The 23479-nt window shown below is 63.0% G+C and overlaps 1 protein-coding gene across 1 annotated transcript in view; it reads left to right on the top strand.

The window, feature by feature from the left end:
* Window positions 1–22692, top strand: part of CROCC2 (ciliary rootlet coiled-coil, rootletin family member 2) — a 70743-nt gene extending 48051 nt beyond the window's left edge. The window contains exons 20-29 of the mRNA XM_032413133.1: window positions 3404–3621; window positions 4200–4359; window positions 5330–5491; window positions 6307–6664; window positions 6862–7043; window positions 7428–7548; window positions 8309–8442; window positions 17446–17577; window positions 21263–21322; window positions 22606–22692. Coding sequence (XP_032269024.1) covers window positions 3404–3621; window positions 4200–4359; window positions 5330–5491; window positions 6307–6664; window positions 6862–7043; window positions 7428–7548; window positions 8309–8442; window positions 17446–17577; window positions 21263–21322; window positions 22606–22692 — 1614 coding nt within the window. The remainder of the gene's footprint in view (window positions 1–3403; window positions 3622–4199; window positions 4360–5329; window positions 5492–6306; window positions 6665–6861; window positions 7044–7427; window positions 7549–8308; window positions 8443–17445; window positions 17578–21262; window positions 21323–22605) is intronic.
* The last annotated feature ends 787 nt before the right edge of the window (window positions 22693–23479 follow it).

Raw genomic sequence — 23479 nt, 5'->3', positions numbered from 1 at the left:
TCGGGGAGGGGGACAGGGGAGGGAGAGGGGGAGGGGTGTCAGGGGAAGGGGGAGGGGTGCCAGGAGGGGCAGAGGCAGTTCCAGGAGAGCAGGGATGCCGGGAGAGGGGAGAGGCGCCAGGAGAAGGGGAGAGAAAGCCTTCCTGAAAGGCAGGTGTGACCCGGGGAGCGGGGAGGGGGGAGGTGGACCCTCAGCCCAGAGACCCCTCCATCCTACCAGCCCTGGGAAGAGCCTCGGTGAGGTGGTGCTGGCCAGGCTCTGCCTGCCGGCAGCATGAGCTAGAGACCCCCATGGGACCGGGCACCTGGTGGGGTGAAGCCGTCCTGCGGGTGCCCGGGGTAGAGGGGCAGAAGTGTGGGGGCTTGTGGGGTTTTCGGGGGCGACCATGCATGCACCTGGCCAAGGCCTTGAGGTCAACACAGGGCCCCCAGGAGCCACGTGATGGTGTCCTGCGGTGGGGACAGTCCTGGGCAAGGCAGGCAAGCAGATTGGGGAGGTGTTTCTGAGGGAGCTGTGACAGGACCTGGGGAGCCTGGGAGAGGGGAGGGCAGGAGGGCAGAGGGATTTGGGCTGGGGGAGGATAAGCCAGCGCCCAGGTGGGGCCGTGGGGAGGGGGGGGTCCTCGTGCCCTCCCCGGGCTAGGAGCCAAGGCCACAGGCAGCAAGCGCGCTGACCCGGGAGCTCAGGGGAGCACCAGACCGAGCAGCAGAGAGGAAAGGGGCTCCTCGGCCCTCCCCCAGCCCCCCAGGGACAGGCCCGCAGTAGAGGGAGCGGGAGGGAGAGAGCATGATTTAACATGACAGGCTGTTTACTTTGGCCCCCAAAGAGAAAGGTCTCCTTTCAACAGATTTCAAAGTCAGGCCCGGTCAGCGACCACACGGGGAAGCAAAATGAGATTTTAAAACTAAGGGCTGCAGGGGAGGAGCCAGGAGGCTGGGGGCACATTTGTTCTGGCGAGGTGAAAGAAGAAAGCGCAGGCCTCCTGAGAAGTTCAGGTTCCCAGAGAGGGGGCCCCCCCCGGAAAGGAGAGGGACCCCCAGAAGGGGGAGGAGCCCCCGGAAAGGAGAGGGACCCCCAGAAGGGGGAGGAGCCCCTGGAAAGGAGAGGGACCCCCTGGAGAGGGAGTGGGGGAGCAGGAGGCTGAGGCGAGGGGGCAGGCGGAACAAGCCAGGGAGCACCGGCCCTGAAGAGCCTCCCAGGCGCCAGGCTGGCCCCGTTGCCACGGAAACCATAACGTTTTCACAGCCTTTAAACTGAAGGAAGGCCCAGGCTTCTCACAGCCCTGCCCAAAGCCCTACATGGGTGTGCACGCACGCACACGTGAACACACGGCACCGTGCACACACGGGCACACACGTGCATGCACACACATGCCCTCATGTGCGGACACAGCACTCACAGGGAAACACATATGGACACCGCGAAGTGCGCACAAATGTGCACCAAGCGGCTCATGCAACTGCACAGCTTACACGCACACACATCACGCATGTGGACTGAGCATGCACATTCACACGCGTGTGCAGACGCACACCACACGCTCACACGTGCTGCATGCGTGCATACGTGTGTGCTCACACGCACGCACAGGCCAGAGCCCCGTAACAGCCCCTCCCCTGCTTTCCCGACTGTGCAGAGTTCTGGAGCCACCTCCCTGCAGGAGATTTCAAAAGACGCTGTTTATACGATTTCTAGTAAAGAAATAATTATTATAATCACATTAAGTGATTTGGCTGTAAAATTCCTGTAAGGACGGTTGTTTTCATGAGGGAGGCGGGTAGGGGTGCAGGGAGAGGGGGCCCTTCTCCCACTTTGTTTTGCTTGTTTTCATCTCCTCGGCCCTGGGAAATGAAAACAGCTTCTTTTATGATGGATAGGGCCTTTTGCTGGTCCTTGACCTTCCTGGTGGATTTTTGCTGAGCTCTGCGGAAACTGCTCCACACGGTTGTGGCTCCCACATGTGGGGGGTGTAAGGGGAGCAGAGGAGGGGCTCAGGCCCTTCCCAAAAACAGAACAACAATAACAGTGGGTGGACACAGGAGCCAGGCTGGCCAGGGGCCTGGACAAGGTCCCGCTGAAACAGCCAGCAAAGTGGGGTTTGCTTTTGGCAAACCAGAGCCTTGACATTGCTCCGAATTTTTGTGGCTTCCCCTCTCTCCGTTGGCTCACTGCTGGCCTCCTCCACCCCCTCCTCAGGCCAGCCGGGCCGCACGGAACACTCTCTAGAGCACCCTGCTCAGGGCAGGAGCGTAGGCCTGGGAGGCAGGAGACCAGAGGTCCTGGCCAAGCCTGGCGATCTCCCACCCCGTAGCCTGGGTGCTGAAGGGTGGGCTGGCCCCTCCCTGGGTCTGCACGCTCCTCCAGACCCCACTCCAGGGGTTGGGGGTGGTGCTGACACGAGGCACCCTGTGTCCCAGGGCAGCATGAGTAAGACCCCTGACCCCACCCATGCTCTGGCCCTGGGCTCAGCTCCTGGGCCTCACACACAACCACAGAATCGGCAGGGCCTGCCTAGAAGCCCCCAGAGTGTGTGGAGTGTCCTGGTGTGGGGAGGACAGCATGATGGGTGTCCCCTTCTGGGCCTGGAACAGGTCTGGCAGGGACGGGGACAAGGACTCACACCCGCAGCCTCTTCCCATCCTTGGGTCCCTTGCGGGGGCTACAGCCTGGGCGGCTGAGCCCCGAGTCCAGGGCAGATGTGCAGCGCGTGGTTCCCCCTGGCTCCAGAGCCTGCCCACCTGGGGCCCCTCCTGCCCCCCACCCCTGGGTGTAGGGTGTCCGTGCTTTGTGGAGCACTCTGCACAGAGCACTCATGCGACAGTGAGCACTTGCTGCCCGAGTGGTTGGACAACCTGGCCGGAGTGGGCCTTCTAAGGGCCACCACCCAGAGACCCCCCTTCCCCTGGCATCCCATGAGATAGGGAAATGAGGGCCGAGGGGTGGGTGTGCCCACAGCCATGCAGGAGTCGGGAGCCCAGGCCGCTGGCACTGCTGCCCACATCGGGGTGGGCAGTGACCCCTGTGCCACACCATCGCTGAAGGGGACAACAGGTGGGGCAGCAGAGGCCACTGGACCTGGGTGGGGACAGTGCAGACGTGTGGGCTGACCAGTGACCAGCAGCCCCGGAGTCCAGGGAGGGGGCAAGGGGCAACACCAGGACCAGGAGAGTCCGAGGGTCACCTCCCTGGGCTCCGGGACTAGCCCTCGTGAACCACCCTGCAGCCTCATGGCATTAGGAGAGGTGACCCCCAGGTGGGCAAACCCAGGTTATCTGCTTCTCCTTCAAGCGCTTGGGGACACAGGGCTGGGGGTACATCAGCACTGCCAGACCAGGACCAGAGCCCGATCCACAGCCCCTGACCCTGCCCCCGCTGGGCCATGCGGCCCGTGCTCCTCCCCCAGGCCGAGAGGCTGCGGGCCCAGCTGGACGAGGCCCGGGAGGGGCTGGCTGTGCTGCGCCGGGAGCTGCAGGGCAGTGAGGAGAGCCTTGAGGGGCTTCGCAGGGAGGCCCTGGAGGCCCAGCGGGCCCTGGGTGACGAGGCCCGCGAGAAGGACGCGCTGCAGTGCTCCAACGCCGAGCTGCGGGCTGCGATCCGCAGGGCTGAGCAGGAGAAGGCCAGGTACCAGGCCCCTTGGAGCACCTGTCAGGGAGCCGGCCCAGCCCCCAAGCTCATCCAGGGGACAAAGGACGTGGGATGTGGGATGTTCTCCTGACACGGGCCAGATGGTGCGGGGTGGACTCACTAAGCGGACCCAGGGTGCCAGTTGTCCGTCTCTACATGCCCACACACGGTGGGGCGGGGGGAGGCTGAGATGCCAGACGGGAGACAGCCAAGGGCTGGGAGCCAACGGAGCCCGAGGGGCCTGGTCCGGGGCTCTGAGGACAGCGAGGCCAGCACTGCAGCCCCCAGAGGGGCGTGGCAGAGGGGCCGGGCTGCTGCTGGGCACTGGGTCTCTGGGAGTGTGGCTGGAGAGGAGCACGGCAGGCGGAGAGTCCAGAGACCTGGAAAGGGGCAGAGCCAGCTGGGCGCTCAGACCTCGGATACCCCGAAGGTGGTAGGGAGGCAGCCCCAGGGGGGCTGGGCTTTGGGACACTGGAGAACTGAGCCACAGGGGAGGCATCTGGCCAGAGTGAGGTGGGTGGCAGGAAGTCTCTATGGGAGATGCTATAGAGCCCCGGCTGTGACATGCTGCTCAGTTTTCAGAGGTCCAAGGAAGAAGGGGAGCAGAAGGTGCTGGTCCTGGAGGAGGCCCGAGCCGTGGCCCAGAAGGAGGCCTGTGAGCTGCGGGCCAGGCTGAGGGAGGTGGAGCAGGCTCGGGCAGACGCCCACCGGGAGCTCCAGGAGCTGGGCAGGCAGGTGAGGGCAGCCGTCCCGGAGCCCCGGCCCCACAGGGGTGTCCCCATCCCGCACACCCAGTCGCCAGCTCTGTCCCCCCTCCCCGGGTGCCCGCAGGCTGCAGTGGAGCTCCAGGACATGGCCCTGCTGCCTGTGTCTTTGGAAGACACCAGCCGGAGGGCCCTGCTTGGACCCATGGGGCTCCCGGTTCGATGTGCGCCAGGGGGTACAGACAACCAGCCTCAAACTTACGGGCTAAGAACAACCACTTGGACCCTCATGGACTCAGGATCGGGAATTCAGCCAGGGCGCAGAGGGGACGTGCCAAGAAGACTCCATGGTGGGGGACTTGCGGGCAGGGCTGGGCGGGCCCACAGCAGCCGGGCTCTCGCGGCCCAGGGCTGGCCTGGCCATCAGCTGGGGCGCCCCCAGGGCCCTGGCCGCCGCGCCTCCCCGCATGGCCACCTTGGGCTTGAGAACTCATCTATCGGCCTCGGCTTCCACAGTCAAGAGCCACTTATGCTGAGTTCACCGGGGCCAAGATGGCTCAGAGGAGGGCCCTAGATGCCCCTGGAGGCCAGAGGCCTTTCCAAGCTGTCGACCGTCCTCAGACTTGGAGCGGTTCATGAGATGCCCTGGGCTCCCTCTGGACCAGGCATGTCCTGCCCCTCCCTCCTTCTACCCCCATAGCCCTCCTGTGAGGAAGGTTCTGGTACCTTCCTTTCCACATGAGGCCACGGAGGCACGGAGAGGTGTGTGGGACCAGGGTCCCTGTGAGTGAGGGCCGGCGAGGAGCCCAGAGCAGCCCCCCTGATGCCACTCCCAACCCACTCCTTCCTACACGGTGTCCTGGCTCCGAGGGCACCCCCACCCCCCATGCCCTGAGTGTGGGTGCTGCCCCGAAGGAAGGCTCCCTCCGCAGGACATGTGAGCAGAGGCAGGGGTCCAGGAGGGTGCCGGCGACCCCATCAGCACCGCCCCACACTCACAGGTGAACATGCTGGAGGCTGAGAACCGGAGAAAGAGCCACGAGGTGAGCCGGCTGCAGGTCCGGGGCGCTCAGGACACCCAGCAGCAGCAGCAGAGCCGGCGGGAGGGGCTGCAGGCGCAGAGGTTGGCCACGGAGGCGGCCTGTGAGGGCACCCAGAGGGAGGTAGGAGGACTGAGCAGCCTGCAGAGAAGGCCCCAGCACTGCCACAGGGGCTGGGATCCAGGGCCGCCCGGCCCAGCTCTTGCCCACGTGCGCTCCGCGGGCCCACCTGCTCGTCTTCTCTCCCACTTCCCAGCGGGGCTGGGTGCAGCCAGGGTGGAGGGACAGGGGCTCCGACTGAGCTAACGCCGTGAAAGTGGTCACCCCTGCGTCTCCTAGGGTTCTCGTGTTTTAGAAACGGACAGCCTCACCCAGGTGACGTGAGTTCTGAGCTGAGGGACAGTCAGGGGCCCCCGAAATGCCCAATTCTCAAAGAGCCTCAGGATTCAGAGCACGCACCTACACCCACACCTGCACGTGTGTGTTCCCGCGGCCCTGACCATGTGCTGGGCAGCCCTCGATTGACCCACTGTGCCGGCCCTTAGGAGCCCTGGCGTTGTGTCAGGCACCCTGAGGCTCCCCAGCCCTGGGCTCTGGAGGAGGCTGACCCAGCCCGTCCCACCACAGGCCACAAGCATGGGGCTGGCTGAAGGTGGAGCCGTGGCAGGCCACAGGCGGGGACAGCCGAGGGTCACAGCTCCGTCCGGCCTGGGGTTTTCATGTGTCTGCCAGGATGTGCTCCAGAGTCCTGGGGTGTCCTTCCCCACCTGGGCTCAGGGGTCCCCACTGCCAAACACGGACTGGGAGGCAGGTCCGAGATCCCCCTAGCTGTGACGGGCCAAGGAGGGAGTCTGAGGGGCTCCCTGAGGAGTGGACAGGACAAGAGGCCTGGGGGCAGGGCTCCAGGGGACAGGTGGCTCTTCACGTCCCTCCCACAGGTCCTAAGGCTGCAGCAGAAACTGGCGGAGGTGGAGGCCGCAGCAGAGGCCCAGAAGCAGCGGCTGGAGGAGCGTCTCTGCCAGAGCCAGGGGGCCGAGCACACCGTCCGGGCCGAGCTTCGCACCGCCCCCAGGAGGCCGCAGCGGGCCGGGGCTGCGGCTGAGGGCCTGCAGGCTCGACTGGACGAGGCCTGCCGCCGGGTTCACAGCCTAGAGCAGGCGCTAGCTCAGGCTGAGGGTGCCAGGCGGGATTCGGAGGGCCAGCTGAGCCGGCTGTGGTCCACGCTGTGCCGTGGCCTGGGGCTCCGGGGACAGAGACCCTCAGGCTTCCCTGAGCGGCCCAGCCTCCCCAGGAAAGGTCAGTGTCCTCAGTGGCTTCAGGTAGGCTCCTGCCCCGGCTCTGCACCCACCGAGGACACACACCCCTTCCCCCGGGCCTCATGACCCACACAGTGAGGGGCCTGGACTCCCATGCCCCCCCCCAAGCCCCCTGTGGGTGGGGGCTGTCACCACGTCCCCACCCCGTCCCCTCAGCTGGCACCGACCGTCCTGCAGGCTCAGATGGCATCCAGGCTCACTCCCCGCGGCAGAGGGCCAGCCCCCCCGCCCGGTCCCGCTCCCCACTGCGATGGCCCTCACCTGCACCTGGGGACCACAGCCCGGAGGTGGACGTGGACTCTGTGTGGGACGCCCTGCGGGACTTGGTGCAGCAGCTGCAGGATGCCCAGAGGCAACGGGTAAGGGAGTGCAGAGGACATGCCCTGGGGGCTCCTGAAAGAGGGAGAAGCCGCTCATCACCCTGCTGTCCAGCTGTCTGTCTGTCCCAGGTCTGCTGAGACCCTGGCGGGGCCCTGTGGGTCACTGGGCTCCTCAGTGTTCACACTGTCCTTTGTTTGGCATGGTAAATAGCAGTAAATACCACGGGCTCTCAAAGCTCGACTGCCCCAGTGGCTCAGGGTCCTCTCTTCCTCCGAATGGGCAGCAGAGCCCCTGGCGCCAGGCGCCGCCATGACACTCACTGGGGTCCAGGTCAGCGCGCCCGAGCCCCCCACGCCTCCCGCCCGGCACCTCAGCCCTGCACTGGCCCCCAGGCTGCCCCCTGACCTGGTCCTTCCGCCCAGGACGACTGGCACTTCCAGGCGGTGAGCCTGAGCGGCCGGCTGAGCGAGGCAGAGAGCAAGCTTGCCCGAGCCCAGAGCCGCGTGCGGCAGCTACAGGAGGCACGGGCAGACGCGGAGGAAGGTGACGTCCCTTCCCTCACCCTGCCCTCAAGGATCGCTGTGAGGGGTACCCGCCACCTCCCCAGGGGTTCCCCGGGTGCCTCGCCCCTGGCTGCCAGGCGTGTGCGGTCTTGGGAAGTGCTCAGACCTGGGCCACAGGGGCAGCGCCAAACCTGCGTGCCTCCCTGCGACGCACCTGGCATGTGGCAGCTGGCTGGCTGCTTTCTCGGCAGTGGGATGAGAAAGGGGACTAAAGTCCAGAGACCCTGCGGGGACCCAGACCCTCCTGCCACACCGGCCTCTTATAGTTCCTACCTCAGGGCCTTTGCGCTGACTGTGCAGGCCCCCTGGAGCTCTCTCCCGCCCACAGTCATGAGACCCATCTCCCCATCAGGTCTCTGTCCCCTGCCCCCTCAGAGAGCGCCCCTGCCCTGCTGGTCACCCCGCCTCCCCCCATTAGCGGGTCTGCCCGGGAGGTGGGCCCAGGGCCTAGCACAGTCTCAAAGGAGGAATGTCTGTGGAAGGAAAGAAGGTGGGAGAGAAGGAGAAGCAGGCAGAGGGAGCCAGGACCCCAAACCCGCCCCCAGGGATCCTTGAGCTTCAAACAGGAGGAACAGGGAATTGTCGGGGGGGGGGGGCCTCTCCAGCCTCCACCATCCAGGTGCCAGACACTTAAACTCACCAAGCCTCAGTTTCCTGGCCTGTGAAGTGGGTGGGGGCGATTGCCCACGTGGCAGCCCCACAGAGCTTGGGAGCCAGGCAAGCCTCTGCTTGCCCCACAGCTTGGCGCCAGGCAGAGGCCGAGATGAGCAGCACCCAGGCGGCGCGGGCCCTGCAGGACGAGGCGCTCCAGAGGCTGGAGCTCAAGTACCTGGCGAGCACGCGGGCGGCCGGCCGGGAGAAGCGGAGGCTGCAGGTGGGGCTATGCGGCCGTGGGGACCTGGGGTCAGGGAGGTGGGAGGGAGACTAGGAAGGTTTCTGCGGGAGGGGGTTTCAGGTCCCTATGGGCAGAGGCACAGCAGGTGGCCTCAAGGGACATGTGGCCCCACAGAGCTCATCAGGGGCCCCCGGTAGAGCTGTTCAGAGGTGGTCCCTGCCCTTATTTTACAGATGGGGGAAACGGTCCTGGATAGGGAGCCACTTGGCCCCCGTGGCAGAGCCGGCGAGGGCCAGAGGCAGGGCAGACCCCCGGCCTCCCCGGCCTGTCCGTCTCTCTGTGGCCATGCCGGCAGGCCTAGGGTGACAGCAGCCCAGCCTCAGAGCCCTCTGTGGGGTCACATTAATGCACATTTACGTGGCTACAGGACCGGCTTACTGTGTCACTCAGACTCAGAAGGAGGTTACACAGGATGAATTTGGGTAAATGTCCCATATATGGGCTTTGTGCTGTGAAGGTGGCCTCGGGTCCCCCGCTTTCAAGTGAGGAAGCTGGGCTGGGAGTGGGGGAGGCCTGGCTGGACAGGGGAGCCCTGCACCCCACCCGAGGCCGCAAGTCAAAGCAACCTCAGCAGGACTGGGCTGGGGAGCAGCTGGGTCTGGGAAGTTGAAGCTGCCAGGCTACCATTTCCAGAAAGCTCTTTGAGGCCCTTGGAGGCATGGGGACCAGAACACCAGATGAGGGAACACAGGCCCCCCAGAGGGGTCTCAGGGAATCAGGTCCCTGGCCCCATCCTGCAAAGATGATGCTGATGGGAGCAGCAGAGCAGAGGGACTGAACAGGACCTGAGGGCGGGACAGGCCATCTCAGCCCCACCGACACAGAGGCCCGGCAGCACTGCTGGTGTCCTGTAAGGAGAGGTGGCCTTGCAAGGTGCAGGAGCCGTGGGCTGGGCGGCCCTCGGGGCCCCAGAGGCAGCCTGCCAGTCAGAGGGCTCAGAGGGCAGGTGCAGAGGCCAGGTCAGCACACACTCACTCTGTGCAGGGCTCAGCCTGGAGCCTGGTGGCTCTCAGAGCCCTCCGTCCACTGTGGGGCCCAGAGCCTGTGAGGAGGGGCCTCATGTGGGGCCGGGGCGGGGAGCAGAGCCGGACCCACAGGGAAAGCGTGGGGAGCTCGGGAGGCTGGGACTGAGACCCAGCCTGGACATCTGTGAGGACGCCTGGGGTCTCGAGTTTCAAAGGCCTTCTGGCCACCGCCACTGGGGAAAGCTTGGAGGGGCAGTGGCGAGGCCCAGGGGCCTGGCTGGGCTTGTGGCCACACTGGTGAGACACCCAGGAGACGTGGGGGTCCGAGAAACTGGGGCAGGGGGGCTGGGGCTGTGTTCACATGCATGTGTTCCGTGCACACTTGAAAATAACGTTTTCTGTTAGCACGTTATGCATGTTTAAATACATCTTATTAAGTCAACCTTTACAAATATGTCAACCAAATACTCCACATTGGGTCTGTTTCCTGAGTTCATCAAAGCTAGGAGCAATGTGCTGAATTTTGCCATTACAATCTGGGGGGGCAACACCTCATTTATTTCTAAGAGTCTTGGGTTTATAGATTTCCACGGCATGTTCTTCAGAATTTGATGTTTCTCGGCCGCTCTGACTCTTGGCACCTAGAGGACCGAGTGCCGCTGAATGCCATTTGTCTGGAGTTCTGCTGCACCCGCCACCAGCAGGGCCCCCCCCCCCCCCCCCCCCCCACCTTCACTCCGCGCCCCCGCCCTGTATGTTTCCAGTCATTTCCACAGCCTGGCCTTGGCTCTGAGCCCGCCCTGGAGTCTCTGCCTTTTCCAAGGGAATTTATCCCACTTACAAGTTTTGGGGTAATTTCCGTGCTCTGGTTTTCTTTGATTGCTGATAGGATACTTGATGATTTAATGCTTCCTCATGACTTCCATTCCATCCTTTATTTTAGGGTGACTTGCGCCCCCTTCCCTTTCCTGGGGGCGGGGAGTGTTGACAGCAAATGCCTCGCTGCACTGTTCCCTGGGGGGGGGGGGGGGTGTCCTCGCAGCCGCTAGGCTTCTGCACCTGCGTCTGGAGGCTGAAGGAGCTGTCTCTCCGCTGGGGCCCTGCCCTGCCTCCACCTTCCTTCTAAGGGCCCGGTAGGGGTCCGTGAAGGGCCTGCCCCTGAACTTGAACCCTGCCTCCCGTCCGCAGACCCCAAGGGCTTTCTACTCACGGCAGCCCGCACGGTATTCCTTTTCCCCGCTCCAGGCACCACAGACTGATGGCGTAGCCTGTCTGTGAGCTCCCAGTCCTGCAGGCCAGGACCCCCGCGTGGGGCACCCCCGGGCAGGCCGGGCTGCGTCCTCACCTGAGGCTCTTGGCAGAAGCTCCCGCAGGCTCCTGGCAGCCTGCCTCCCAGCTGAGGACCGAGTGGCTTCCGGAGGCGTCTCCGGCCCCTGGCCTGGGCCTTCCCGTGGGCTCTCACAACACGGCAGTGGCAGCAGGACCCTCACACCCAAACCCCCCTGCTGCTCCCCGCCACCAGCCCACGGGGCTCCTGGGGCCAATCATGCCCCAGGGATGATCTCCCCTCTGGTTAATTCAGAGCCAACTGAGTAGGAGCCCTGATCACATCGGTGACGTGATCTAACGTGCTCACAGGTAATCTTGGGGCCGCAGGACCCAGGGGCCTACCACACCTGGCGCGGCAGCCAGCCCACACATCAGCAGGTGCTCGCCTGTGCAGGGACACGGGTGAATGAGGCTCGCAGCCCATCTCTCTGGGAGGGGTCTGTTTCTACTGCGATGTCTTTTGTCGTTTGCACTGTGACCTCCTCCTCAGATGAGTTCAAGAAAGGTAAGTGTGCTGTGGGCTGTTTGAATCGCTCCCTCCAGAGTGGAAGCCAGAAGGCCCGTTTATCTCTGAAATTCAAAAATGTGCCAAAACATTGACTTGCTTCCTCCATCATTTTATCCTGTGCCTATGGGGCCCTCTCTGCAGAATCAAATCTGTCTTCAGCTGATGCAAGTGATTTCCACTTAAAAAACATTGCTTCTCCCCCTTCCCATTCTTTTTGTCCCAAAATTCACTGCAGCCCAGCCCTGCTCTCCGGGCCTTGTCCTCCTTGCTGCCATCACCCTCTTGTCCCTGGCTCCCGCCCGTGTCCCAGAGAACTTAGGGTCTTCGTCCAGGTTAGCTGATCTGACTGCTGTGTCTAATCTAATCCCTGCCCTGGGTCGGTCCTTGGGGTTTTCATCTCGACTGTTCCTACTCTGGCTCCCCCCTTGGCGTCCCCTTCTTGAGACGGTCGGTACACATCTTCGGACACCTGTTCCCATTTCTTGCAATAACTCCGTTCTCTTTTCATTCAAGACCCTAAGATCCGATCCCTCAGATTGACTTTGTCTCTTGAACCACAGTCGATTGCTACCATCGAGATGTTTTCCCTCTGCCTGGCTTCAAAGAAGGGGGTCTGGGGGCACCTGGGTGGCTCAGTCGTTAAGCATCTGCCTTCGGCTCAGGTCATGATCCCAGGGTCCTGGGATCGAGCCCCGCATCGGGCTCCCTGCTCAGCGGGGAGCCTGCTTCTCCCTCTCCCCCTCCCCCTGCTTGTGTTCCCTCTCTCGCTGTGTTTCTCTCTGTCAAATAAATAACATCTTTAAAAAAAAGAAGAAGAAGGGGGTCTGGTTCAAAGTCAGGAGTGGGGAGGACCCACCTGGGAGTTCACCTGTCCCTGTCCAGATATTTCGGGCTGACACTGAAAGACAGAAAGGGGAGCCCCCGGGGGCTGTGGGGAGCTTGCGGGACCGAGGAGGGGGCAGCACCGAGTGGTCCCGGAACTTTCCTGTTCCAGGGACCAGGAGGGTGAAGGCCCCGTTCTCGGGGGGCACGGCCGGCTGTGGTGGGGGGTGTCCCGAGCTCCTCTTCTCCGGCACTTGCCTGCCAGGGGACTGGGGGCCTTGGAGCCCTCCCCTCCAGCCCAGGCTCTGCATCAGCGTCCCTAGGGTTTTGGAAGATTCCCATGCAAGGCTTCCTCACATGGGTGCAGAGGACTCGGATGTTGTTCAGATCTTCTCTATCCATGTTCATTTTTCTCCTTAAGAATTGACTCAATTTTTCAGTGAAGTGTGGGTGCTAAAATCTATCAGCATCATGTCAAGTTGTTCCTAGAATTCTGGTAATTCTCCTATTTTTAGGCCAGTTGGTTCCGTCTGCCTCCATCTCGTGGGAACCTCCAAAGTCTCTGGTCTCCAACCCTGAGGAAGGTTTTTCCCAATTTTTGTAACCTGTTGGCCATTGAGGTGGGCACCTGGGAGGGGGATTCAGACCCACCGGAGGCCCAGAGGCCCCAGGCCCTTCTGACGAACAGCAGATCCAAGCAGCAGTGTGTGCAGGGGGCACTCCCTGCCCCGCCGCCCTCAGCAGGCCAGCGGGCCGGGCCGCCAGGTGTGCCAGAGTGAGGTCCGTCTGACAGGACTGCTTTCACTTTCTCGGACCGGGTTTTCCCCCGTTTCACATGAGCCAATGTGTTTGTCAAAAGAAAGTTAATTAAAAACATATTTTTCTAATTAAATGGTAGGCTGTGCTATGCAAACAGTAAGATTCTTGTTTGAGAGCAAATCCCTCCCCGTTTCCAGGGCTACCCTGGGAATTCAGTAGATCAACAATGCAGAACGGGGCCCAGAGCATCAGGACACGCGCCCCACACTGCACGTGGGGATCCTGCAGGCAGCTGGGGGCCTCCGGGCAAGTGGGGGCGCGGGCCCACACACACCCCCGGGAGAGGCAGCCGGGGGTGAGGGGTCCTCGTGGCGCCAACCAAACGGGCCAGAGCCACCCCGCGGCTCTGCACCCGCCCGTCCTCTTCTCCAGAACCCTCCTCCCAGGGCCCCAGCGGAGCGTCAGTCCGGTTCCAGAAGCTCCTGGGCTGGCAGACTGGGCAAGGCAGGCCACACAGGTGGGCAGGGTCCACCCGGCTGGATGCGATGCCCCGCGCCCTGCAGGGCATCAAATTCCTCAGAGTTTGGGTGTTCCGATTATTTTTTCTTCATACAGTGGACTGGTGGGCTTTCCATCCTTTTCTGTCGCCTGCAGGACACTGCCCAGCCCAGCTCAGCCGCCCTGGAAGGTTGCGCAGGACTGGCCCGCACCTCCGTCCCCTTGACAATAGTCGCTCCCTCCCCTGCCTCCTCTGACCTTTGCCATCTGCTGGCCTTCCGGCTCCTAATTTTAAATGCATCGCCGAGGCCCCGCATGTGTTGTTTGTTTCACATTTTCTACCTGGAGTTGGAACTCTCTTACACCGAGGTTCTAGCGTCTGTCTCTGTGGCCACATCTGTTTCATGGTGTTGGAGATTTCTGTTCATTTCTCTTAATTCGACCCGCCAACAGTTCGTCTGTTTTATTGGTCTTTTTATCTCTTTTCTCGTTTTTTTTTACCTACAGTGATTCATTTTGGCTTATATTAATATTGTTGTTGTTGTGATTTTCCTCATTTCTTAAACTTAGTAAGTGACGGATTTATGTGCAGGCTTTCTCTCTCAACAGAGCATTTCGTGTTGTCCTGTTTTCCCCACCTGTGGTTTGGTGTGCGTGCCACGGATTTCTGACATGAATTCTTTTTCTTTTTACCAGTTTTCTAGGAGTTTCCCTTTTACCTTCTTAATGCAAGGGTTATTTAAAAGAACGATGACATGTTTGTGTCTCTTTTTTTTTTTTTTTTTTTGGAACTATGGCTCTTTATTTTCATGTGGACAATTCAAAGTCATCAGTTGTGTCTCTTTCTGTTGCTACATCTAGTTTTACTGGTGAGAGGGTGAGGCTCTGGGGCAGTTGGAATCTTTTGATCAGCTTCTGGATGGATCTGCATATATGTTCCTGGTTTGCAGGTTGTTGGTTGGTTGTTTGCTTGTTTGGTTTGGTTTTGTCTATTTTTTTACGGTATGTTTGGAGGGAAACAGGGCACGCTGATCGCAAAGTTTATGGAGAAGAGTATATGTTTGAGATTTTTAATGGAAATTTTGAAAAACAATAGTAAAGCTGATGATAAGGCTGGTATGGTCAAAGCAGGAGGGGCTGGCACAAGGATGGACAAACCGGCAGGCAGACAGGGCAGAGTCCAGAAGTGTCTGGCACCAGACCCTGGGCTCCCTGGTGCAGGGGACCGAGTCCCCCTTACATCTGAGCGCTGCCTGGTGCTGGGCTCTCCTGGGACTGGCCCAAGGGCTCCCAGAGGGCAGGACCCTGCATGGGGCTGCAATTCCCACTTTCCTGCGGCTACCTGGACCCTCAGACTGAACATGGGTTTACGAGGCTCGCTGGCCTAGCTCACATCTCGTACGGCACCAGGACTCAGAACCACAACGACACCAGAAGAGAACTCAGAGGCGCAGCAGGCAATGTTCATAAAGGGTGCACCATTCAATTATTACGGTTAATTTTAATTCCATAAAAGTTGAGTCATTACAAGAGGAGCATAATGCTTCACATAAGTGGTTCGGGCCTCTTTAAAATACCATGAAATATTTAAGCCATATTTGAAGGAAACCTCTGCTTTTCTCCTGGAAATGTGCACAAACAGAAAATGGTAGTTTCCAAACTTTCAGGGAAGGCTGAAACCTTGCCGTTTTAGGCACAAGCACTGGCCTCCCCACTGTCCATTTCTGAAGTACTAAAGCATCAGACAAAAGCAAGTACGTCCAGGCTCAGCCCACTGCCCCCCTCTGCCAGGGGGTCACTCTCCTGCCTCCTCTGAATCCACCTCCTCCATGAGCAGGGCTACGGTCACGCCAGCATTTGGGACGACTGATGAGGGACGGGAGGGAAGGCCCCCCAGACACACGGCTGTGAATGCTGCGTTCGCCGGCCCAGACGGGCACCTGTGACTTGAGGGCTGGTACCTGCAAGGCTCATCAGGGGGTCCCTGTGCCTTCTGGCTTTCCTCTCCAGCTCCACGCCCGGTGTCCCTCTTCCTAAACAAGCACCTCTTGCAGCCCCCCACCGCCCCCCTGCTGGCCCTGTCTCCCCTCCCCCAGCTAGACTTCTGGGAAGAGCCGCCCTTCCCTCCACCCTCACACAGACACACACACACGCACGCGCGCACGTGCACGTGCAAAGGTCATCAGCAACATTTGGTCCCATCCAAAGGGTCCCCTTTGGGTCTGTGTCTGCCCGACATTTTGGGGCATTCCATCGAGGGGATTAACCTCTCCCTCCTGATTTCTGCCAGCCCTCTGGTCCTCCCTAGGCCGCCATTTCCTCCTCCCCCCTCTGCTCTAACATCCACTTGACCCGGGACCTGTTCTCTCCCCTCTGGCCTCTCACCAGGCCAGCCTCCCCTCCCCTGGCCCTCAGTGCCCTGGGCCTCCAGAGCCACCTGGTTCTGTGACACTGTCCCCCACATCCAGTGACTCCTAGGCAGAACCCCTCAAGACTGAACTCTGAACCTCCACCCCCAAATGCTCCCCCCTGCCCACCTTCCCAGATTGGTAAGTGGGTCCTGGACCACCCCAGCAGTAGAGGCCTGGGAGGCCTGGGTCCTCGGCACCCCGCCTGCTCCTCAGCGCCCACACGGCCCCTCCAGGCTGTCTCTAAAGTCCAAGTCATGTGCTTCCACTTCTCGCCCCCTTGAGCCCAAGCGACCACCGGCTCCCGTGTAGAAAACCACAGGACTCCCCTTAGCGCCACACCTCTGCCTTCCCGCTTAGCCATCGAAGCACCAGCAGGTGTGACCCCTGAGTTTCCAGAGTCCAAGGTACAAGAAGCACTGGCCACTTCCCCCGCGAAACACTCGGAAAGCTTCAATACCCGGAGACTGGCCTGGTCTTACAAAGCCATGTGGCATCACAGGCGAGTTCCCCAGGTGACTCCCGTAGGCTTGCTCGTGCTTGTCTGCTCATAGGACTTCTCCAGGCCCCCCGTGTGCCCGCTCCAGGGCCCAGGACACACAACGGGCGCTGTCCTCCTGGGGAAGCTCAGAGCAGGGAGGATGGCCAAAAGAAGGCCAAGCATCACTGCGGGGAAGCCAGCACAGCGGGGCCCCGGGCTGAGAGGACATCGGGCGGCGCTCCAGGCACGGAGCAGCAAGAGGCTGTCATTCGACAGCGAGCAGGGCAGTGGGTTTGAAGGGGTAGCCGTGTTCCCTAGATAGTTTTCATCCTGAGGGCCATGGGGAGGTGGGGACACCCCGCCTGCGCTCTCCGCGGGTCATAGCAAATGGCCCCGGCTTTGCCCCGGCATCTGAGCCCCAGCGCTGCAGGGAGCTCTGCGGCCTGACACGCTGCCCACCTCCGGAGCCCCCGCTTCTGCCGTCCGTGCTGGAAACGGCCCCGGGGCAGGGCCCTGCTGACAGCACCAGGGTGACAGGTGCGGTCATATGTGCCCTCCCCACATACAGACTAACGTGTGTGCTCAGGCCACCCTGTGGGGCCTGGACGGACACAGGAAGGGGGGTGTCACAGGTGCCCAAGGAAATGACGATGGTCTGGGCGGGCTGGGGCAGAAGGGCCAAGGCTGGGGCAGGGCTGTGTGAGTGGATGGAGGGAGGAGAAAGGGCCGTGGGCCTTCCCGGGTGCCTGGGCCGCTGGCGTCTGTGGGGCAGGGGACGGGGTCCTGGGCCGGACGCTCCAGGGCACACAGCAGGGTCAGAAGGGCTGAGGCCCGGGGGGGCACGTGGTGGGAGATCTCAGAGGCAGAAGGTGGGGAGAGGGGGGCACAGGGGCTCAGCTCAACAGGCTCCATGGGCTCGGGAGGACTCCCATGTTCGTTCCAAGGGCTGGAAGCAGGCGAGCGATGCCAGGTGTGCCCTCTGAGGCCGCTCTGACCACAGCAGAGGACCTGCCAAGTGGAGCCTTGCAGCAAGTCCCGCACCCCAGCCCCCTCCCCACCGTGGTTCCATCCGAAACTGCCTGATGGCTGCACGTTGTACTTGGCCTGTTCTTGCCTCTTCCCAGCGACCCGCAGCAGGGCCCAAGCCGACGCCTGGGCTTCTCCTTCCCAGGGAGCCGTGTTTCCAAGACACCCTCTGCTTCCTCTCCCTAGGAGCAACTGGGCGCGCTGCACAGGGCCCTGGATGAGAGCAGGACGCAGGGCCAGGGCCTGGCCCGGAGAGGGAAGCTGCTGGAGGAGCGGGTCCGCCGCCTGCGGTGCAGACGCCAGGAGCCCTTGCCGCAGGTGAGGGGCCCCAGAGGGCGGGCATTCCCTTTAGGGAATCATCGGTCCCTTGGCGGCCTGAAGGGAGGCTCTGGGAGATGCCCGAGGCAGGGGTTCACACCTGGAGCCACCCAAACACACGGGGAAACTGAGGCGGGAGCGAGTCAGAGGCCCGGGGCCTCTCCGCAGTAAGCGCCCCTACGACAGAGGGTCGGCTGTGGACGCGCAGCTCAGGGGGAGAGAATCAGCGGAGCCTGGGGGCCCGGCCCCCCGAGCGCTCGGCAGCCGCAGCGATGGCGGGGCGCGGGGCGCAGAGCGCAGGGAGGCCCGCCTGCAGGGGGAGCTCGCGGGGCTGCGCGCGCGGGGCGCGGGGCGCGGGGCTGGTGGGCGGGCCCACGGCTCCAGGGGGCGGGGGAAGGGGCGGGGAAGGGGGCGGGGAAAGGGAGCGTCCGAGGGGGTCCAGGCCGGGCCGGCGGCGGGAGGCGAGGCGCAGGCACCTGCCGATGGGGAAAGCGCCTGCTCTGCGGCTGCGCACCCCTCTCCAAGCCCAGGGCCGCGCTGACGCTGGAGGGTGACCCTCCGCACCCCCGTCCCTCGCGGTGACACCCACCCTGCGCTCTCCGCGGGTCATAGCAAATGGCCCCGGCTTTGCCCCGGCATCTGAGCCCCAGCGCTGCAGGGAGCTCGGCGGCCTGGAGCCCCCGCTTCTGCCGTCCGTGCTGGAAACGGCCCCGGGGCAGGGCCTGCTGACCGCACCAGGGTGACGGGTGCGGGACAATAGGCCTACGCGGTGGGAGACCAGGAAGGCACCCGTGGTGAAGGGGGGGCAGGACAGCGAGCCGGCGCCCAGACCTGCAGAAGGAAAGGGAAGGGCAGCGAGGCCGAGGGGCGGGCGCATCCCAGGGGCCCACTGGCCAGGGATTCTGACAGCCACACCGTCCCCAGCTGTGAGTGGATCCGGTCCCCATGTATGAAACAGGTCAAAGCGAGCTATTCGGGTTGAAATTGGGGGTGGGGGTCGCCAGAGCATCTTCCTGGGGCCCAGAGAAAGGAAATGGTGTCCCTGGAACCAGGCAGAACGTCACCCAGGCCCCACCCCCACTTAGGGCTCTGTGGGCCCAGCCCGCCGGTGCCCACCTTGCAGCGGGGCCGCCCCCTCACATCGCCCAAGAGGCAGCTCCCTTGTCCTGGAGGGGCTGCCTCAGCCCCACAGGAACAGGAACAGGAACAGGGACCGGGGTGTGTGGCAGGCCCACCCGCCGCCTGCCACAGAGGGTACAGCCACGCTGTGGGCCCTGGGGTTCTGACGCCCTCACAGCCCCCTCCAGGGGCAGGCAGGATGGGGACTAGAGCGGGGAATATGGAGGCAATAGGGGAGGTTGGGACGGCCTTTGCTGGGCCGACGACCTGGTGTCCGAGGCATCGGACCCTTCCCGCTCAGTGACCCCGTTGACAAAGTGAGAAAGCAGGAGTCCTGGCGTTGGGGCTTGCTGAGGGCCTCAGCCATGTCCCCAGAGCAGGGCGGTCTTCCCAAGGCTTCACTGAGATGAGGATATGGATGTGTCCTGCCGCCCTGGCAGCCTGGCTGGCCGTGACCAAGAACCTCAGTGAGCATGCCTGGACCCCATCTGGGCAGAGACCCTCATCGTCTGTCCCCTCGAGCAGGGGCCGGAAGCCGTGTGCGGGGAGCAGGCAAGGCATGAGCACAGGGGTCTGCGGACGGCGCAGCCCCTCCGACTGCCGCGCTGGCCCCGGCAAGGTGTGGGAGAGGTGTGCCAATGTGGGCTCACCTGTGTAAAGGGGACCAGACCCAGAAGGGAGGGCATTCCTCGCTCGTGGCTGCCCCGGGCAGCAGTGTCCGGCCAGGGCCTCTCAGAGGCCGCCTCAGATCCGGGAGATCCCCGAGCCGGCCGCTGCATCCCCTGCTCACCGAGACCTGCAAAGACCGGCTTTATGTGGGGCACACTCGTCTGGGCGCTGTGGCCCAAGGGCAGAGGGGCCAGGGGACCAGACAGCCCAGGCGTGGCCTCACCACGCCGAGTCGTAGCCTATGGAATGAATGACAAGGAGGTGGGTGCCCCGAGCTCACAGACTTTGGAAGACGGAGGCCACCGGCCACAGCAGGAGCGGGAAAGAGCAAGGAGCAGCCAGGTCCCCGTGAGAGTGACGGCTGCCTTCGGCCTCCAGCCACTCTCCGACAAGGACTGGCCAACACGGCCCGCAGGAGAGCAGTGAGGCCCCACCAGGCGAGGGCACTGCTGGGCCTGGAACCGCCAGGGGAGTGTCCCCAAGCATGCATGGACATCTGTCCTGGGGCAGGCCCCAGCCACCAGACACACTGTCCAGCTGACATGGACTCCGGGGACAAGCAGCTTTTCCAGAGGGGTGTGGCCAGGTCAGTGGGGTGGCAGTGGGGGCAGAGGCCCTGGGAACAGGATCGGGGGCGGGATGCAGGCACAGAGGCCAGCAGGTTGGGAAGTCACTGAAAGCCACCGGCCAGCCAGTCCCTGCAGAGCCACCTGCCGTCCCAGGAAGGAGGGTCGGCCAGCGCCTCTGGTCCCGGCAACGCTGCTCCTCCATGGCCTTTGCTGGGAGCAGTGGCCCAGCCCCCGAGGCGCAGCCCAGGGCAGCAGAGCCAGCTGGGGGCCCCCGCAGCACAGGTCGGGGAGGGGAGGACCAGCTAATGAGTTCCAGGAGGTCAGCTGTGAGGGGCCCCCAAACCCATAAACCCTTTATTGGTGTCTCAGGAGGGGAAACCCGGATGTGGCCGTTTATTTATTTTGGATTTCACTTTTCTCTTCTCTTTTTAACATGCACTTCCAGGAGTGTAGCTGGATTTTTAAAGAAACAGGACTTCCTTTTTCAGTGGAAGTGAACTCTTTGTTTTTCTCACCCTGAAGAAGAAAGGAGTCCTTATTTTTGTAACGCTATCCTCCTATCACTGACCGAATAACTTTCCCGGCAAGACAGGGCCACCACGGCTCCGGGCTCTGCGGGACCAGCCCCGGGAAGACACAGAACGGAGGGCTGGCCTGGAGGCCGGGGCCCCCGCCCGGCACAGGCACCCACGGGGCGGGCATAGCAGGGCAGAGGAGGGAGCCTGGTTCAGAGAAGGGCCTGGGTTCTGATCCTGCCCCAGCTGCTGACAGGCCCATCGCTGGCCCAGGGACTTCCAAAAGGAGACCATCCCTGTCAAGCACCCACAAGGCATGACCTGGGGCGGCAGTTCCTTCCTCCGCAAGGATCACCCACAAGGGACAAAAGGAGCCCCTACCAGGCTTCCCGTTGAAAATGTTTGCTTCCTCGGTCACATGATATTTAACCCCCTGCCCCGTGACTGGCGTGGTGGGGAGGGTCACCAAGAAGGGGCTCTGCTGGGGCAACTTGCAGCTCCAAGGAAGACAGATGGTGGGCACACAGGCTTGCTGGGACGGGGGTCTGTGAATGGGCAGGGACTGGGAGCTGGCTGCGGGGGCCTGAGTGCAGGGGACCGAGGCTCCGTGAGGCAGGGGGATGCCAGAGCCAGGCCACCCTGTGCTCCTCCTTCAGCCGCCTCCCTGGCTGCAGGGCCTCCCCCAGCCCCAGCCTGCTCTCAGCGGACCCAGAGCCCTTTCCAGAGCCCTCCAAGTGCTTGGAGTGGTGGCTGGCCTGACCCCACACCCCTACCAGGAGACCACCGCAAGTTCTGCCGTCTGGGCTCTTGCAGATGGAGCAGGAGATGCTGAGGAAGGAAGGGGACACGGCCCGGCCAGGGTCCAAGAAGGAATGACCGCAGCAGGACGAGGACAGGGCCCTGAGGCCGAACCAACAGCTGCAGGTCAGCTGGGCCGGTGGAGCTTCCTGCGCCCCGGGCTGGGGGGTGGGCCAGGGGCAGGGAGTGTCCGGGTGCGTGTGGGTCTCAGAAGGGTGCCGCACACACCCCCACGACTGTGCCTACACAGATGGGAAGGACGGGCTGGACCGTTCCTACACTGCTCGGCCCCAGACGACAGTGGGGTCTACCAGGGTCACACCTCAAGTCACAGGCAGAGGTGGAACCAGGACCCAGGGCTGATGGACCTCTCCTGGTCTCTCCGAGGCCCCATGGGGGTGGTAGCACGGTCGAGGGACCTCGGGAGCCAGGCACGGACCAGAAGAGGGAGACGTGTGGGCAGCACCGGGTCAGGCAGGCCTGTGGGCAAGTCCGGGGCTGCCCCTGCGTGGGGTGGGGACGTCTCCTCTTCCCCTGCTGGGCAGACCCCTACCTCCGCACAAGGACTTGGCACGAGGAGCTGGGGCAAGAGTTGGGCTGTGAAGCCCCCGGAACCCCCTGGTGCAGCCAAGCAGAAACTAGGACCCCTCTCCACTTCCATCCGGTCACTCCCACCGCTCACTGAAGGACAGAGCGAGGATCCTGGGCCAGGCGCCCCACCCTCTCTGTGTCCTTAAGGGGAGTGGTGGGGACAGTTCCTGGGTCAGAGGTCACTGTGTCCAGTAGTGCCTGGCACATGGCTGTTGGAGCAGAGCTGGTCCCTGCACCTGTCCTTCAGAGTCAGGAGGGGAGAACAGTGGCCTTGGGCATGGACCTGCCCTGCCCTCCCCCCCAGCCCTCCCCCCACGCACTTGCTGGAGCTGACCCTTGGGCTCTGAGCCGTCAGACACCTGGGAGCCCTCAGGTCAAAACCCTCATTTTACAGCTGGGGGAACTGAGACCCAGAAAGGTAAAGTGACCACCCACTGTCACCCCCAAGTTAGTGTCCCTAACCCACCGAGACCCATGTGCCAAACTTAGAAGCCAAAGAGCACGTATTTCCTTATCATTCTGAGTGCTTTCGTGGCCTGAATGGAAGGTGGTCTGTCCTGCAGGCACGCAATGGCCTCAGTCCCCAGGACCTGCACAAGTGGGTGGCGTCCCTCTCTGGCAACCAGTGAGCCCGTCCGCCTGCCCGATGTTTCCCTCCCACACACGCCCCCTCTCCTCAGGAGCCACAGAGCTCCGCACAACCCCGTGCCTGGGGGCCCTGGCCGCAGGGTCTGCCCACCCCACCTGAGCTCCTGCCCCGTCCCCAGGTGGCCAGTCTGAAGAAGCAGCTGGACCAGGAGGTGCCTTGGCAGCAACAAGCCTGCCTCCGCCAGGCCTCCCGGCCCAAAAAGTGAGCCCTGCTGCCCAATGCCCCCGGGTGGCCTGCCCACCAGAGCCCACCACAGCCCAACACAGCCGAGAGCCGCCGGGGCCAGCAGAGCCCCTGCCAGGAGAACAGAGGCCCCGGGCTGTTCAGTCACAGCCCGGAGCCCACCACTCCTGCCCCAGGGACCCTGTGTCGGCAGGCGCCCTGCAACTCCACTGAGCACAGAGCTCCCCCCGGCCCGTGGGACACTGCTCCAGGACGCTCCTCTGCGGCGCCCCCCGCCCCCCGCCCCCCGCTGCAGGGAGCCCCCCCGCCAGCCCGCACCCGGCCTGGCACTGCTTCTGCTCGGACGCACGGATCTGGGCAGATCCTGGTCGCCAGGCCCCGTCCGGCCAGCTTCCGTGGCCACAGGCTGCATTCCATGCCCTCAGCTCTATAAACACGGGGAAACACGTGGAAAATATTTCCACCAACCGGGGCCAAAAACATAATGTCCTGCAAGGCCCGGCCACCACTTCCCTCCGTCCAGAGGCCGCGGGACCTTCCGTATGCAGGAACTGCGGGCCCATCCCTGTGGCAGGTGGCTGGAAGTGACTCAGAAGCAAGTCCCCGTGACTCACTGGCCACAAGAAGCGCTGGCCTGTGAAAGTTAGAGCCCTGCCGGAGCCTCCCACTTTTCCAGCCTATAAACTCTGGGAAAATCCCTGCGGGAACCCAGCCCCGGTTGCTGCGGAGACCAAGGCAGCCATCTTGGGCCTCTGTGGGGTTCACCTGTTGGCGCTTTTACTCATTCCCCCATTAACACTGGGCAGAGT

Source organism: Phoca vitulina, unplaced genomic scaffold (genome assembly GCF_004348235.1).
Source record: "Phoca vitulina isolate PV1807 unplaced genomic scaffold, GSC_HSeal_1.0 scaffold1, whole genome shotgun sequence".
Classification (NCBI taxonomy): Eukaryota; Metazoa; Chordata; class Mammalia; order Carnivora; family Phocidae; genus Phoca; species Phoca vitulina.
Note: the sequence above shows the minus strand (reverse complement) of the source record. Positions and strands in the feature narration are given on the sequence as shown.